The sequence below is a fragment of the Macaca mulatta genome, chromosome 16, assembly GCF_049350105.2.
Source record: "Macaca mulatta isolate MMU2019108-1 chromosome 16, T2T-MMU8v2.0, whole genome shotgun sequence".
Taxonomy (NCBI): Eukaryota; Metazoa; Chordata; class Mammalia; order Primates; family Cercopithecidae; genus Macaca; species Macaca mulatta.
The window spans coordinates 43,794,193-43,809,672 of record NC_133421.1 but is presented as its reverse complement, the minus strand read 5'-3'; the positions used below and the strand labels follow the sequence as shown (position 1 = coordinate 43,809,672).

Genomic DNA, 15,480 nt, shown 5'->3' with positions numbered 1-15,480 from the left:
TTATGGCTTTGGAGTTGGAGATTTTCGGTCCAGATACTTCATGGAATCCTGCACCCACTTCTTCTTGGGGTCGGCACAGATATCCTTGGCCAGTTTGGTCTTGAAGCTGTAGGAGACAGAGGACGCAATTGGAAGGATTGTTTTTGAAAATTCTGCCCATTTGACCCTAAATATTTAAGGACCATTTGCCACTAGACAAAGGGTTGCCATGGAGAGGAGGAAGGATGAAACTCCTGGGTTAGTTGCTGCTCTTGAAGGCCTAGTAAAACCATCTTTGCTCTTAACTTGAAGAAATTGATATGACCACAGCAAGCTCCCAGGCAGGGAGCTGGGAGTGAACATTCACTTTGAAAATTAATGAATTGGACCAGAGGTCAAACTATCAGAGTCTATGACTCCCAGCAACTGTGACACAGTTCTTGACTCTGTGCCCTAGACATTAACTTTTTGTCTAAGGGAGGGTGAGCTTTATTTACTTACATCACAGCTTTCTGGGGACATTTGCCACTGATGATCCTTCTGTAGCTCTCCAGTCGCTGAAGGGGTATCTTCTTATTGGTCAGGGTAAAGCAGCAGGTGGTTGCAACAGAAGCTGAATTTTGGGGAAAAAAATGCACAGAGAAAAAAACGAGCCACATGATGATACATATACATTTCCAAGCATGACTTTGTAAAGGAAGTTAGGAGAAAGGTAGAAATTGCAAGAGGTGGAGGGAGAATCCCTCTGCTCTGAAGTCCTATGCGTCTGGTGGATGCTGTCCTGTGTCTTCAGCATCCTCCCCTGTGCACTGAGGACTCATCATTACTGTTGAGGGGAAGGAAAAAGCTTGGTCAGTGTGACAAATGCTAGCTCTGTCATTATAAAGACCTACGTGGCCATGTGATGGTCATGGTAATTTTCACCAAATATTCTCCATCCTTAGTTTTGAGACACAAGGTAGACTCGCATTTCTTGACAACTTTTGTTTGTTGGAGGCATTAATTCGTTTTGATCAATAAGGGAGGAGACAAAGTGATGGGTATCATTTTTGAGCCACAGTGCATTGCCTATGCAAGACTCCTGAGAGCTTCCTTTTTCTTTATCACAGTATCCATCAATGTTCCCTGTTGTGGGCAACTTCTCCAACAGTCTAGAATCCTGAGTATAAAATGCAGAAGCCTGAGCCCATACATTATAGATATTTAGTAGAAGTGAGAAGGTAACTTTGTTAATTTAGTTAATTCTGTTAAGTCATTGATAATTTAGAACTGTTTGTTACCATGCCATGCACTGGCTCAGGGGGACTGACACACTCAGTAAATTTGTCACCAGAGTATGGGAAAATGAGTTATGGAACAAATCTCCTAGATAACTTTCCCAAACAGTGTCAAAATAAGTCACCTCAAGAGATCCCCCTGGGACCTCGTTCTTCTCTTAGGCACTGGCTCTGAAAGCTGTCCTGGAGTTGAATTAACATATTGAGCTTCTAATCAACAGATTTTCCTTCTCCCCCACTGCCAAAAATGCCCACCATGTCCACAGTAAGAAAGAGCCATTCTTTAGAGTGCCCCATTCTTAAACACTGTAAGGATAGCTGGATATGGATGCACTCAGCATCCCTCTTGAATGTGGGGAACAGCCTTGGGAGCCTGGGCTTCTAGTTCTGGCTCTTCCAGTGACTGGATGTGAGGATGAGCCATTTCTTGTCCACCCACAAAACCCATTTCCCTATTTTTCGGATGGAGAATTTCCAGTGAGTCTCTAAAGATTCTTGCTGACCTGGTAGCTCTAAAGATGGTTACCTTTCCTATCAGGAGTTGGGGGGCTTACCTGGCCCAGTGAGCCCCTGGGGGCTGAAGGCAGCTGCTACGAGCAGCAGCCACAGAAGTGTTGCGGAGACCTTCATGTTGGAGGCCGAAGGTGTGAGATTCGGCGTGAGAAGTGGTGGTTTCTGGGTTGGTCTCAGCCTCTCTGCTCCTCTGGCTCATCTGCCTGCCTTTTATAGGGAGCAGACCGTGAGGGAGCTTCCAGGGAAGTCTTTGCCTATGCAGGGTCATGATGAAGGAGTTTCTGGATTGCTGACCAAATTCCAGATCCTAGGAGGTCATGCAGAACAGAAGAGAGGCAAGCTAGTGGGAGGGACTTGGTGCATTTTTTAATCCATCTGGATCTTGCTGTTGGAAAGGAGGGGAATATGTGATTACGAAATGAAGTTACACATCTGTATTGAGTGAAGGGAGCAAGAAAACCAAGGGCCGGGGGGATAAGTTGAAATTAAACACCTGTAGTGGTGGAAAGGAGCAAGAAAACCAAGGACCTGGGGATTGATCTAAGAACCTTCTTTGATTCCTGTGTTCACATGGTCTTGAGGATTTTGGAGACCAGTAAGGAGCCCCAAAACTTCCACTAGGCTCCCACCCAGATGCAGAGAGAGCTCAGTAGCCCTGCACATGGTTGCATCTCTGAAACAGGAAGGACAACACACCACAGCTTAGATGCTGTGTTTTAGTGGAGTGATCATAGAATCTTAGTGCCCTGCAATTTTAGCTTGACAGGACATCAGAACTGATAGTTTCTATTAATCTTGACTTCTGGGGCACTTTTAAACCATTTGCTTAGCTGCTGAAGCCCTTTTCCAAATGGAATTAAAACAAACCCCAACTCATCAAATACACTGTAGTGAAGGGGATTTGTCTGAAACAGAATAGGCAGCCTCCTGTGCCCTTATTTCCCAGAGAACACATTTAGGGAACACATTTGGAAAATCAATTATCTAGTTTCCCCCTTACTCTCTGAGCACACATTGCAGACAAGGTATCTGACGGCTAAAAATATCAAAAATTGAGGCGACACAAGAACCCATACCTATCCCTTTGTTCATAACACTAGGCACCCTGGTTGGAGAGGGTGTAAGGGAGGCATAGTCTTTAATGGAGCCACTGCAGTGGATTACAGCATTGAATACCGATGTGGAGGTACTGCAAACCTGTTTCCTGTTTTTTTCCTGCACACTCTCATATCAAAATGATTGATTGGTACAGGAGAACAAACAAGAATGTTAAAGATTCTGAGGAGTTGCCTTGCGTTAGTTAAATACTGTGTTGTGGTTGACTGGTGATGTCTGTCATGGGCACAGGATGACAGAGGGCTCTTGCTGTTCCACAAAGTCTCTAAGTGCCCATCCAGGATAATGGGTCTATAATTACCTAAAAACGTAATTACCAAATAGAGGCCAAAAACGTTGAGTCTTCCTTGTTCTTTCCTGCTCTATTCCAGATGGGTTAGTCTAATGTAGAGTCTGAATCCAAGATGTCTGCATTTGGATGACGACTCTGTGACTGACTAGCTGTGATACCATGGACAACTTACTTAATCAGTCTCTGCTAGGGTAAGAGCAGGATACTAATCATGTGTACTTTAGGGAATTGTAGTGTGAATTAAATGAGTTCATGAATCTAAAGTGCTTAGAAGAATGATTAGATCACTATAGATATTCAGTGAGTAGAAGTTACTATTTTTTATTATTAGGAAATAGGCCTGGGTACAGTGGCTCACACTTGTAATTCCAGCACTTTGGGAGACTGAGGCGGGCAGATCACTTGAGGTCAGGAGTTCAAGACCAGCCTGGCCAACATGGTGAAAACCTGTCTCTACTAAAAATACAAAAAATTACCCGGGCATGGTGGAAGGTGCCTGTAGTCTCAGCTACTCAGGAAGCTGAGGCACGAGAATTGCTTGAACACAGGAGATGAAGGTTACAGTGGGCAGAGATCATGCTACTGCACTCCAACCTGGGCAACAGAGTGAGACTCCATCTCAAAATAAAATAAAAATAAAATAAAATAAAATAAAAATAAAGAAGGGCAGATTGGGAATGCTGGAAAGACCTCAGAGTCTGGATATTTCTCCAAATGTTCTTCCAAGTTTTCCCACTGCTTCCAAGTAAAAGCAGGCTACACCAGAGATAGTTTCCAAGAATGCCTGAGTTGCACATGTGGCAGATATGAGGTTTTTAAAAATGTGTCAACAGAATAAATTTGGAGTATTCTTGACCTCAGAGGAGTTTGTCTGACGTGGTTCAATGATTGTTTCTGTAGTAAGAATGATTTCATAACGCTGGTGGGAATTTAAAGGACTTTATTTAAAAGACTTTATCAGCAATCGATTATTCATTTTTGTGTTTTCCTCAAAAAACGGCTTTGGAGTTAATGGGCTTTGGATTTACTCTGAACCTGAAAAACCTCAGTGGCTCAGTGGAAATAAATAAAATCAATCTTTAGACATCCAAGCTGTGCAGCTGTTTCATCCAGCTCACTGACCATCTCTAGCAAGGAGGGGCAGCTTCAAGGGCTTTTTCTCTTCCTTTCTTGGAGGCTTCCTTTTCAGCAGGGACCTAGAGTAAATCCATTTCTTGCCTGTGATTTGGTGCCTGATGAATGAGGGGCCTTGATCAGGAATGATCCTGAGTGATGGGCAGGAAATGGATCCCCCTTGTGAAAACAAAATCTTGACTTCTAAAGAGTTTTTCTTTTTTTTTATTGGAAAATGTATCTTTTATTTTTATTATTCTACTTTAAGTTCTGGGATACACGTGCAGAACGTGCAGGTTTGTTACATAGGTATACATGTGCCATGGTGGTTTGCTGCACCCATCAACTCGTCATCTACATTAGGTATTTGTCCTAATGCTATCCCTCCCCTTGCCTGCCATGCACCAACAGGCCCTGGTGTTTGATGTTCCCCTCCCTGTGTACATGTGTTCTGATTGTTCAACTCCCACTTACTAGTGAGAGCATGCGGAGTTTGGTTTTCTGTTCCTGTGTTAGTTTGCTGAGAGTGATGGTTTCCAGCTTCATCCATGTCCCTGCAAAGGACATGAACTCAGTCTTTTGTATAGCTGCATAGTACTCCATGGCATATATGTGCCACATTTTCTTTATCCAGTCTGTTATTGATGGGCATTTGGGTTGAATGCTTTGCTATTGCAAATAGTGCTGCAATAAACATACATGTGCATGTTTCTTTATAGTAGAATGATTTATAATCCTTTGGTATATACCCAGTAATGGAATTGCTGGGTCAAATTGTATTTCTGGTTTTAGATCCTTAAGGAATTGCCATACTGTCTTCCACAATGGTTGAACTAATTTATACTCCCACCAACAGTGTAAAAGTGTTCCTATTTTTCCACATCCTCTCCAGCATCTGTTGTTTCCTGACTTTTTAATGATCACCATTGTAACTGGCGTGAGATGGTGTCTCATTGTGGTTTTGATTTGCATTTTTGTAATGATCAGTGATGATGAGCGTTTTTTCGTATGTTTGTTGGTCACATAAATGTCTTCTTTTGAGAAGTGTCTGTTCATATCCTTTGCCCAATTTTTGATGGGGTTGTTTGTTTTTTCTTGTAATTTTTTTTTAGTTTCCTTGTAGATTCTGGATATTGGCCCTTTGTTGGGTGGATAGATTGCAAAAATTTTCTCCCATTCTGTAGGTTGCCTTTTCTCTCTGATGATACTTTCTTTTGCTGTGCAGAAGCTCTTTAGTTTAATTAGATCCCACTAGTCAACTTAGGCTTTTGTTGCCATTGCTTTTGGTGTTTTAGTCATGAAGACTTTGCCCATGCCTATATATTGAATGTTATTGCCTAGGTTTTCTTCTAGGGTTTTTTATGGTTTTATGTCTTACCTTTAAGTCTTTAATCCATCTTGAGTTAATTTTTGTCTAAGGTGTAGGGAAGGGGTCCAGTTTCAGTTTTCTGTATATTGCTATCCAGTTTTCCCAACACTATTTATTAAACAGGGAGCCCTTTCCCCATTGCTTGTTTTTGTCAGATTTGTCAAAGATAAGATGGTTGTAGATTTGTGGTGTTATTTCTGAGGCCTCTGTTCTGTTCCATTGGTCTATGTATCTGTTTTGGTACCAGTACCATGCTGTTTTTGTTATTGTAGCCTTGTAGTATAGTTTGAAGTCAGGTAGCATGATGCCTCCAGCTTTCATCTTTTCGCTTAGGATTGTCTTGCCTATATAGACTCTTTTTTGGTTTCATATGAAATTTAGAGTAGTTATTTCTAATTCTGTGAAGAAAGTCAGTGGTAGCTTGATGGGAATAGCACTGAATCTGTAAATTACTTTGGACTGTATGGCCATTTTTGCAATATTAATTCTCCCTATCCATGAGCATGGAATGTGTTCCCATTTGTGTCCTCTCTTATTTCCTTGAGCAGTGGTTTGTAGTTCTCTTCTCCTTGAATGGGTCCTTCACATCTCTTGTTGTAAGTTGTATTCCTAGGTATTTTATTCTCTTTGTAGCAATTGTGAATGGGAGTTCACTCATGATTTGGCTCTCTGTTTGCCTATTATTGGTGTATAGGAATGCTTGTGACTTTTGCACATTGATGTTGTATCCTGAGACTTTGCTGAAGTTGCTTATGAGCTTAAGGAGTTTTTGGGCTGAGACGATGGGGTTTTCTAAATATACAATCATGTCAACTGCAAACAGAGACAATTTGACTTCCTCTCTTCCTATTTGAATACCTTTATTTCTCTCTCTTGCTTGATTGCCCTCACCAGAACTTCCAATACAATGTTGAATAGGAGTGGTGAGAGAGAACATCCTTGTCTTGCTCTGGTTTTCAAAGGGAATGCTTCCAGCTTTTGCCTATTCAGTATGATATGGCTGTGAGTTTGTCATAAATAGCTCTTATAAGTTTGAGATATGTTCCATCAATACCTAGTTTATTGAGTGTTTTTAACATAAAGGGGTGTTGAATTTTATTGAAGGCCTTTTCTGCATCTATTGAGATAATCATGTGGTTTTTGTCATTGGTTCTGTTTATGTGATGTATTATGTTTATTAATTTGCGTATGTTGAAACAGACTTGCATCCCAGGGAGGAAGTTGACTCAACTGTGGTGGATAACCTTTTTGATGTGCTGCTGGATTCGGTTTGCCAGTATTTTATTGAGGATTTTCGCATCAATGTTCATCAGGAATATTGGCCTGAATTTCCTTTTTCTGTTGTGTCTCTGCCAGGTTTTGGTATCAGGATGATGCTGGCCTCATAAAATGAGTTAGGGTGGAGTCCCTCTTTTTCTATTGTTTGGAATAGTTTCGGAAAGAATGGTACCTGCTCCTCTTTGTATCTCTGGTAGATTTCAGCTTGAATTTGTCTGGTCCTGCCCTTTTTTTGTTGGTAAGTTATTAATTACTGCCTCCATTTCAGAACTTGCTATTGGTCTATTCAGGGATTTGACTTCTTCCTGGTTTAGTCTTGGGAGGGTGTATGTATCTAGGAATTTATCCATTTCTTTTAGGTTTTCTAGTTTATTTGTGTAAAGGTGTTTATAGTATTCTCTGATGGTAGTTTGTATTTCTGTGGGATGAGTGGTGATCTCCCCTTTATCATTTCTTGCTGTGTCTATTTGATTCTTTTCTCTTCTTTATTAGTCTGATTAGCAGTCTATGTATTTTGGTAATCTTTTCAAAAAAAAAAAAAAAACAGCTCCTGGATTCATTGAGTTTTTGAAGGGTTTTTCATGTCTCTATCTCCTTCAGTTCTGCTCTGATCTTAGTTATTTCTTGTCTTCTGCTAGCTTTTGAATTTGTTTGCTCTTGCTTCTCTAGTTCTTTTAACTGTCATATTAGGGTGCTAATTTTAGATCTTTCCAGCTCTTTCATGTGGGTATTTAGTGCTATAAATTTCTCTCTGAAGTTTTAGCTGTGTCTCAGGAATTCAGGTACATTGTGTGTTTGTTCTTATTGGTTTCAAATAACTTATTTATATCTGCCTTAATTTTGCTATTTACCCAGGAGTTATTCAGGAGCAGGTTGTTCAGTTTCCACGTAGTTGTGCAGTTTTGAATGAGTTTCTTAATCCTGAGTTTAATTTGATTGCACTGTGGTCTGAGAGACGGTTTGTTATGATCTCCGTTCTTTTGCATTTGCTGAGGAGTGTTCATTTTTGCATTTGCTGAGGAGTGTTCTTTTTTGATCTTTGTTGGCTTAAAGTCTGTTTTATCAGAGACTAGGATTGCAATCCCTGTTTTTTGTTGTTGTTGTTGTTTGTTTGTTTATTTTTGCTTTCCAATTGCTTGGTAAATATTCCTCCATCCCTTTATTTTGAGCCTATGTGTGTCTTTACATGTGAGATAGGTCTCCTGAATACAGCACACCAATGGGTCTCGACTCTTTATCCAATTTGCCAGTCTGTGTCTCTTAACTGGGGCCTTTAGCCCATTTACATTTAAGGTTAATATTGTTATGTGTGAGTGTGACCCTGTCATCACAATGTAGTTTGTTCATAGTGTCATTGGTCTTTACATTTTGGTATGTTTTTGCAGTGGCTTGTATCAGTTTTTCCTTTCCATATTTAGTGTTTCTTTCAGGAGGCCTGGTGGTGAAAAAAAATCCCTTGGCTTGTCTGTAAAGGATTTTATTTCTCCTTCGCTTATGGAGCTTAGTTTGGCTGGATATGAAATTCTGGGTTGAAAATTATTTTCTTTAAGAATGTTGAATTGTCCCCCACTCTCTTCTGGCTTATAGGGTTTCTGCAGAGAGATCCACTGTTAGTCTGATGGGCTTCCCTTTGTGAGTAACCCGATCTTTCTCTCTGGCTGCCCTTAACATTTTTTTCTTCATTTCAACCTTGGTGAATCTGACGATTATGTGTCATGGGGTTGCTCTTCTCGAGGAGTACCTTAGTGGTGTTCTCTGTATTTCCTGAATTTGAATGTTGTCCTGTCTTGCTAGTTGGGAAAATTCTTCTGGATAATACTCTGAAGTGTGTTTTCCAACTTGGTTCCATTCTCCCCATTACCTTCAGGTACACCAGTTAATCATAGGTTTGATCTTTTCACATAGTCCCATATTTCTTGGAGGCTTTGTTCATTCTTTTTCACTCTTTTTTTTCTCTAATCTTGTCTTCATGCTTTCTTTCATTAAGTTGATCTTCAATCTTTCATATCCTTTCTTCCACTTGATCAATTTGGCTATTGATAGTTGTGTATGCTTCACAAAGTTCTCATGCTTTGTTTTCCAGCTCCATCAGGTCATTTATGTTCTTCTCTAAATTGATTATTCTAGTTAGCAGTTCTTGCAACCTTTCATCGAGGATCTTAGCTTACTTGCATTGGGTTAGAACATGCTCCTTTAGCTCAAAGGAGTTTGTTATTACCCACCTTCTGAAACCTACTTCTGTCAGTTCATCAAACTCATTCTCCGTCCAGTTTTGTTTCCTTACTGGTGAGGGGTTGTGATCCTTTGGAGGAGAAGAGTCATTCTGTTTTTTGGAATTTTCAGCATTTTTGCTCAGTTTTTTTCTCATCTTTGTGATTTATCTACCTTTGATCTTTGATGCTGATGACCTTTGGATGGGGTTTTTGCATGGGCATCCTTTTAGTTGATGTTGGTGTTATTGCTTTCTGTTTGTTAGTTTTCCTTCTAACAGTCAGGCCCCTCTTCTGTAGGTCTGCTGGAGTTTGCTGGAGGTCCACTCCAGACGTGTTTGCCTGGGTATTACCAGCAGATTCTGCAGAACAGCAAAGATTGCTGCCTGTTCCTTTCTCTGGAAACTTCATTGCAGAGGGGCACCTGCCAGATGCCAGCCAGAGCTCTCCTGTGTAAGGTGTCTGTTGACCCCTGCTGGGAGGTGTCTCCCAGTCAGGAGGCACTGAGGTCAGTGACCCACTTGAGAAGGCAGTCGGTCCCTTAACAGAGGTCAAGCACTGTGCTAGGAGACCCTCGGCTCTCTTCAGAGCTGGTCTGCAGGAACGTTTAAGTCTGCTGAAGCTGTGCCCACTGCCAACCCTTCCCTCAGGTGCTTGGTCCCAGGGAGATGGGAGTTTTAAGCCTCTAACCAAGGCTGCTGCCTTTCTTTCAGAGATACGCTGCCCAGAAGAATCAAGAGAGGCAGTCAGGCTACAGAGGTTTTGCTGTGCTGCTGTGGGTTCTGCCCAGTATGAACTTCCCAGCCAACTTCTGAAGAGTTTTTCAGGGTGTGCATGGTGGGTCACACATGTAATCCCAGCACCTTGGGAGGCTGAGGCGGATGGATCACTTGAGGTTAGGAGTTCAAGACCAGCTTAACCAACATGGTGAAACCCTGTCTTTACTAAAAATACAAAAATTAGGTGAGTGTGGTGGCACGTGCCTATAATCCCAGCTGCTTGGGAGGCTGAGACAGGAGAATTGCTTGAACCTGGGAGGCGAAGTTTGCAGTGAAGTGAGATCACACTAGTGCATTCCAGTCTGGGCAACAGAGGGAGACTCAGAAAAAGAAAAGAAAAGAAAAGAAAAGAAAAGAAAAGAAAAGAAAAGAAAAGAAAGGAAAGGAAAGGAAAGGAAAGGAAAGGAAAGGAAAGGAAAGGAAAGGAAAGGAAAGGAAAGGAAAAAAGGAAAAAAGGGAGTTTTTCAGGGAGAGGTGAGTGATCAGTGATCAGCAGACAAGGATCCCAGGAATCAGGACTCTTGACTTTGTTCTGTAGCTGTGTTCCAGATCTCCTTTAATATTGCAAAGTTATAGACAAACTGGAAAGAGACATTGACGTTGATTTTATTCCAACCTTCTCTTTAAAAAATAAAAATAAAAGAATAGACACCAGAGGCTTGGAGACCAGTGAAAAAATCCTTAAGGGAACTGTGTGCTTTAGGCTGAGCCGATTCTAGAGCCCCTGTTTGTTGACTTCCTGTCTTCTGAAATGTGTCATAACTCTTAGTCTCAATCTCCCTTTGTGCAAAGCAGGACCAATGTAGGGTTCATTACTCCTTCTTCTCAAGCATCACTGAACTCATTTCTGCAGTTTCTTATCACTTTTGGAAGAGAATTACACCAAACTTGATGTTAGTGTAAAAATGCTAACAATGTGTTCAGCAGATAGTAAGTTATCAATGCAATGCTAACCTATGCAATCTATGCAAGGCTCTATCTTACTTCATTTCACAAGAGATGACTTATTTAATCCTTCCAACAAACCTATTCTAATTAAGTCCATTTTAAAGATGAGAAAAAGGAGACTTAGAGAAGTGAACTGTCTTCCTCTTCTGTGAAATCATTTACAAAAGTGAAGCCTGCTTCCCAGAGTTGCCTTGAGGTTTTCCAAAGCTTTTTTATTTAAAATATTTTTTAAAAAATTAAAAATATTTTATTTTGTTAGAGACGGTGTCTCCCTCTGTCATCCAGGCTGGAGTGCAGTGGCACCATCACAGCTCACTGTAGCCTTGAACTCCTGGGCCTTAAGTAATCCTCTTCCCTCAGCCTCCAGAGCAGCTAGGATTAAAGGTATGCCACCACATCTGTCTAATATTATTTTTTGTAGAAATGCTTTGTTGCCTAGACTGGTCTTGAACTCCTTGCTTCAAGTATCCTCCACCTTGGTTTCTCAAAGTGCTGGGATTACAGGAGTGAGACATAGTACCTGGCCTAAAATGTTCTTTTTGTTATAATCCTCTTAGGGCAATTAACTTTACTCTTTTGTACAGAGGTGGAAAACCGAGACACAGAATGTCGTACCTATTTTCCAGGGCTAACTGGTCATGGTAATGCTAGCCTAGGCTTCTATAACAACAACGACCTCAGTGGCTTACTGCAATGTTTACTTTTTGATATTTACTTTTTGTTTGTATTGTAACCTGATGTTGGTTAGGCAGCTCTCAAAAAGTACTCTCTTTTAGGAATGACTCACAGATTCAGGCTGTTTGCCAATTATGGCTTTCATATGGAACATGTGGCCTCCAAGTTCCCAGATGTGAGTGGAGAGAGGGTTGATAGATTGTGTAGGATGTTTTAAAGAAACAGATATAAAAGCTGCTTACATCACTTCTGCCTACCTCACATTGGCCTTCACTCATCATGCAACTCCAGAATAACTGCAGAGAAGCTGAGACATGAAGAGGATCACATGGATATTTGGTGAAGACTAATAGTTTCCATTAGAATCTGCCTTTTGCTTACTTCTTCTCACACGTAGAGTACACAAATAATCCACCTGCAAGAGAAACAACTCAAAGTGCCATTTAGTCATTGCGCCAACCTAAATGGACAAGATCTCTTGATGATGGTTAGTTATCTCCATCAGCTGAGATTATGGATCTACTTTGTCCAGTGACCTATGAACTAAAAAGACAAATAATTTGCCACTTACCTAATGTTTCAAGTTTGAAAAGGACAGGGTACTTGCAATCAACACTCTCATATATGGAAAGAAAGTGGCATTCGTCAATGGCCAATGCACTGTGCCAAACCTAAAAACTTCAGACAGATGTTATAAAAGTCTCCCATCCAGAGCATCACACACCAGGTCCTGTCGGGGGTGGGGGGCTGGGGGAGGGATAGCATTAGGAGAAATACCTACTGTAATGATGAGTTGACAGGTGCAGCAAATCAACATGGCACGTGTATACCTATGTAACAAACCTGCACGTTGTGCACATGTACCCTAGAACTTAAAGTATAATAAAAAGAAAAAAAAGTCCCCCATCCTTGATTAGGCTGGTTCTCTCTCTCTGGGGGAGCTCTGTTGTCTTTTTTATCCTGGTTTCTGGTTTCCTTTGTGAGTTTCCTCCTTTTCCATTATTCCCCTTTGGTCACCTCTGAAGTGAGTATTGAAGAGAGACATGGTCTTCTTGGGGACTCTGCAGCCTTTGAGGACTGCAAGCTGTACTGTAGGGCCTGGAGTTTGTCTTCTTTTTGAACTTTTCAGGATCACTTATGGTTTCATTGACAGTATAGTATAGCTCTGGTAATAGCAGTGGGCTTCTTATCTCTTCACTCTCAGTCAATTCCATATGCCAGCAGCCACAGTCCAAGTTTCTTTCTTGATATAATTCTGTAATTATTTTTTTCTCTCTCTCTCTCCCTCTCTCTCTCTCTCTCCCCCCCCTTCCTCTCCCTCTGCCTCTCCTTCTTCTTCTCCTTCTCCTTCTCCCTCTCTTCTTAATGAGGAAGGCTGTGAGACTTGAATGGTAAGGCTACAACTTCAATCTCATTTTTGCTTTATGTTATTTCATCCAACTAAGAGATTTTTTTCCCAAAAGAGTTTTATTGCAGATTTTTTTTCATCCTTAAATACCTTCTCTTAATATTTGGTACCTAGAAACAGATGGCTTTTCCAACAACATAAGGTCCTGAATTTGTGTATTTTATTGTCTTTCGTTTCTACCTTATGACCAGTTGATTTCTCTTTTTTCTGAGCTCATCTCTTTCTTGGAATCCCTTCAAAAAGAAAGACAAAAAGAAACAACATGCTACTAATGTATCTTTATCAAACTTTCCCTTTAGAGTTACTATTTTAGCAGATAGCACCTGACAGGTTTGACACTTTGTAACATGAATCTCTTATTTTCTTCAAACTGTGACATCAGCTTCCTCACTGCTTGCTACTAAATATCTAGTTAATGCTACACATTTCACGTTCTTAATGGTAGCACATGATTGTGCTATTAATTCCTCTATTAATCAGGGTTAAACTAGGCTCCAAAGTAGCTTTAGTGGCTTAACACAGCAAATGTTTATTTCTTTTTCATGTCACAGTTCAAGGTAGGCCAGTTGACCTGTGACTTGGGGATACGGACTGCTTCCATTGAGCTATACGGAGCACATTACCCCTAACATTACCACAATAGAGGAAGAGAGAGCTGTTTATAGGGACAAGGTCTGAAAGTGGCTTATATCGTTTTAGCCCTCACCCAACTGGTTAGAATTCAACCACACAGCCCCTGGGTAAATGCAATTTAGGCTGGAGAATATAGAAGAGCCCACAGATATCTGGGGGGCATTTGCGGTCTCTGCTACTTAGGACAGGTACATGTCCAGCAGCAAAGTCTAGGAGGTGGGAAAGTTCCAACAAAAAACACTCCTTTTGCCTAAGCCAGAATTCACAGGTCAAGCCTGGAGATTACATTGATCTGAAAGAGATAGCATCAGGGAAACTCACTGGTCCCGAGACATGACTAAGAAATAGTTAAAAATGTGTAAGGGACACTTTCCCCACTCAACAATCCATATCAGAGTCTTTACTGATGGTACCTGGAAATCTGTTTTTTTTTTTTTTAAATTAGTATCTAAGTGATGTTGATGCGAATATGACTCATTGATCTACTCTACATCTCAATCTATGGAGGCTTGGTCAGGTAAAGTAACTTGCCTAAATTTACTAGGCACATTACTGGTGTAACTAGCCTAATCTTTGAATCCCATTGAACTCAATGCCCCGTTATATACCAGCATCTCTGTTCCTGTTCTTTCTAATTCTCTGTGCCCAAGAGTACAAGGCCTGCATGAAAACACATGATTTTATAATTTTTCTAATATGAAGTTTCAGCAGATTCTGTTTGGCCTTGAGCACATGTAGCCCTTCTCTCATTTCCTGTCCTACCATCAGACACTCTGCTTAACATCTGCGTGTATCAGAGGGCTCACTGTGTCCCACAGCATCTATTCATTCATTCCTACTTCTGGTCTGCCTGTTGGCTGTTCTCTGCTGGAATTTAAGATTACCCGCCTTATTGGTGTGAAATTAAATAACTCAAACTTCAGATAATCTAAACTTAAAGCTATTAGGACTTCAATTATTCTGAGCCTTGAGAGGAATGTGGCTATGCAATCTGAGTCGTGTAGCATGCACCTACAACTTTTGCCTTTTTGCTTTTTCCTGTAAACAATTAAGAAGACTGAGCCATGGCAGAGGTAACACCCCTCAGATCATTACCTCTCCTCAAGGAATAGTAAATCATCTTCCTTGGAACATAGTAACCTGTAACCAATCAAATCACTGTGGTGTATGCACCTTGTCTAGTACGAAAAATGTTGTAATCCAGCTGGAGCTTCTGTCTTTACCTATGTAATTGAAACCTTTCCATTTGTTTGGAGTTGATGCTTTTCCAAGTGGCCACCCTCAAGCTTTGTCCTTGAATGAACTCAATAATTATTCACATTTTCTGAATCTCATTGTTAATGTTGACTTTGGTGTTTGGGGGTGAGAACTGGTGGGCTGAAGAAGGGGTAGAAAGGAATGTTGGACTTGGTCTGAACACCAGTGGTGGCAGAAATCAATGATGGCCGGCACTTGCCAAATCACCTGTTGGTCTCCTACTCGATTTTTTAATGAAAGTGACATTTGTATTATACGAGACTAGAGAATTGATTAGAAGGGGGAAAACCAGCCAGTTACAAGGTTGATATAATGGAAGAGAGGAGAGGCTTTTGGGTAGAGTGCGAGATGGTGAGAAAAAGAATGAGTTTGAGAGGGAAGGAAGGTATTTGAACAAGTGGCTGAAGAGGATGTCAGATCTGGAACTGAGGGGTGGGTTCATCTGACCCCAGCCTGCAGCTGCCTCTCCCTAAGATGCAGATAAGTCTGGCCTGGGGGAAAGCCCAGAGTCCACTATGTGCTCATTTCTCCACAATGTGAGCCCGACCTCTGCAACCACGCCCTTCACCTTGTCACCCTGTTACCCCCACCAGCTTTATTACTTTATCCTTTTAAAAAGCCATGAATGTCAGC

General features: G+C 41.1%; 1 protein-coding gene across 1 annotated transcript; it reads right to left on the bottom strand.

Annotated features, from left to right (window-relative positions):
• Positions 1–1,886, bottom strand: CCL11 (C-C motif chemokine ligand 11). Its single transcript, NM_001032874.1, is given in 3 exon segments — positions 1–106; positions 481–592; positions 1,811–1,886. Coding segments are annotated over 3 exon segments (294 nt in total).
• Positions 1,887–15,480: the final 13,594 nt, after the last annotated feature.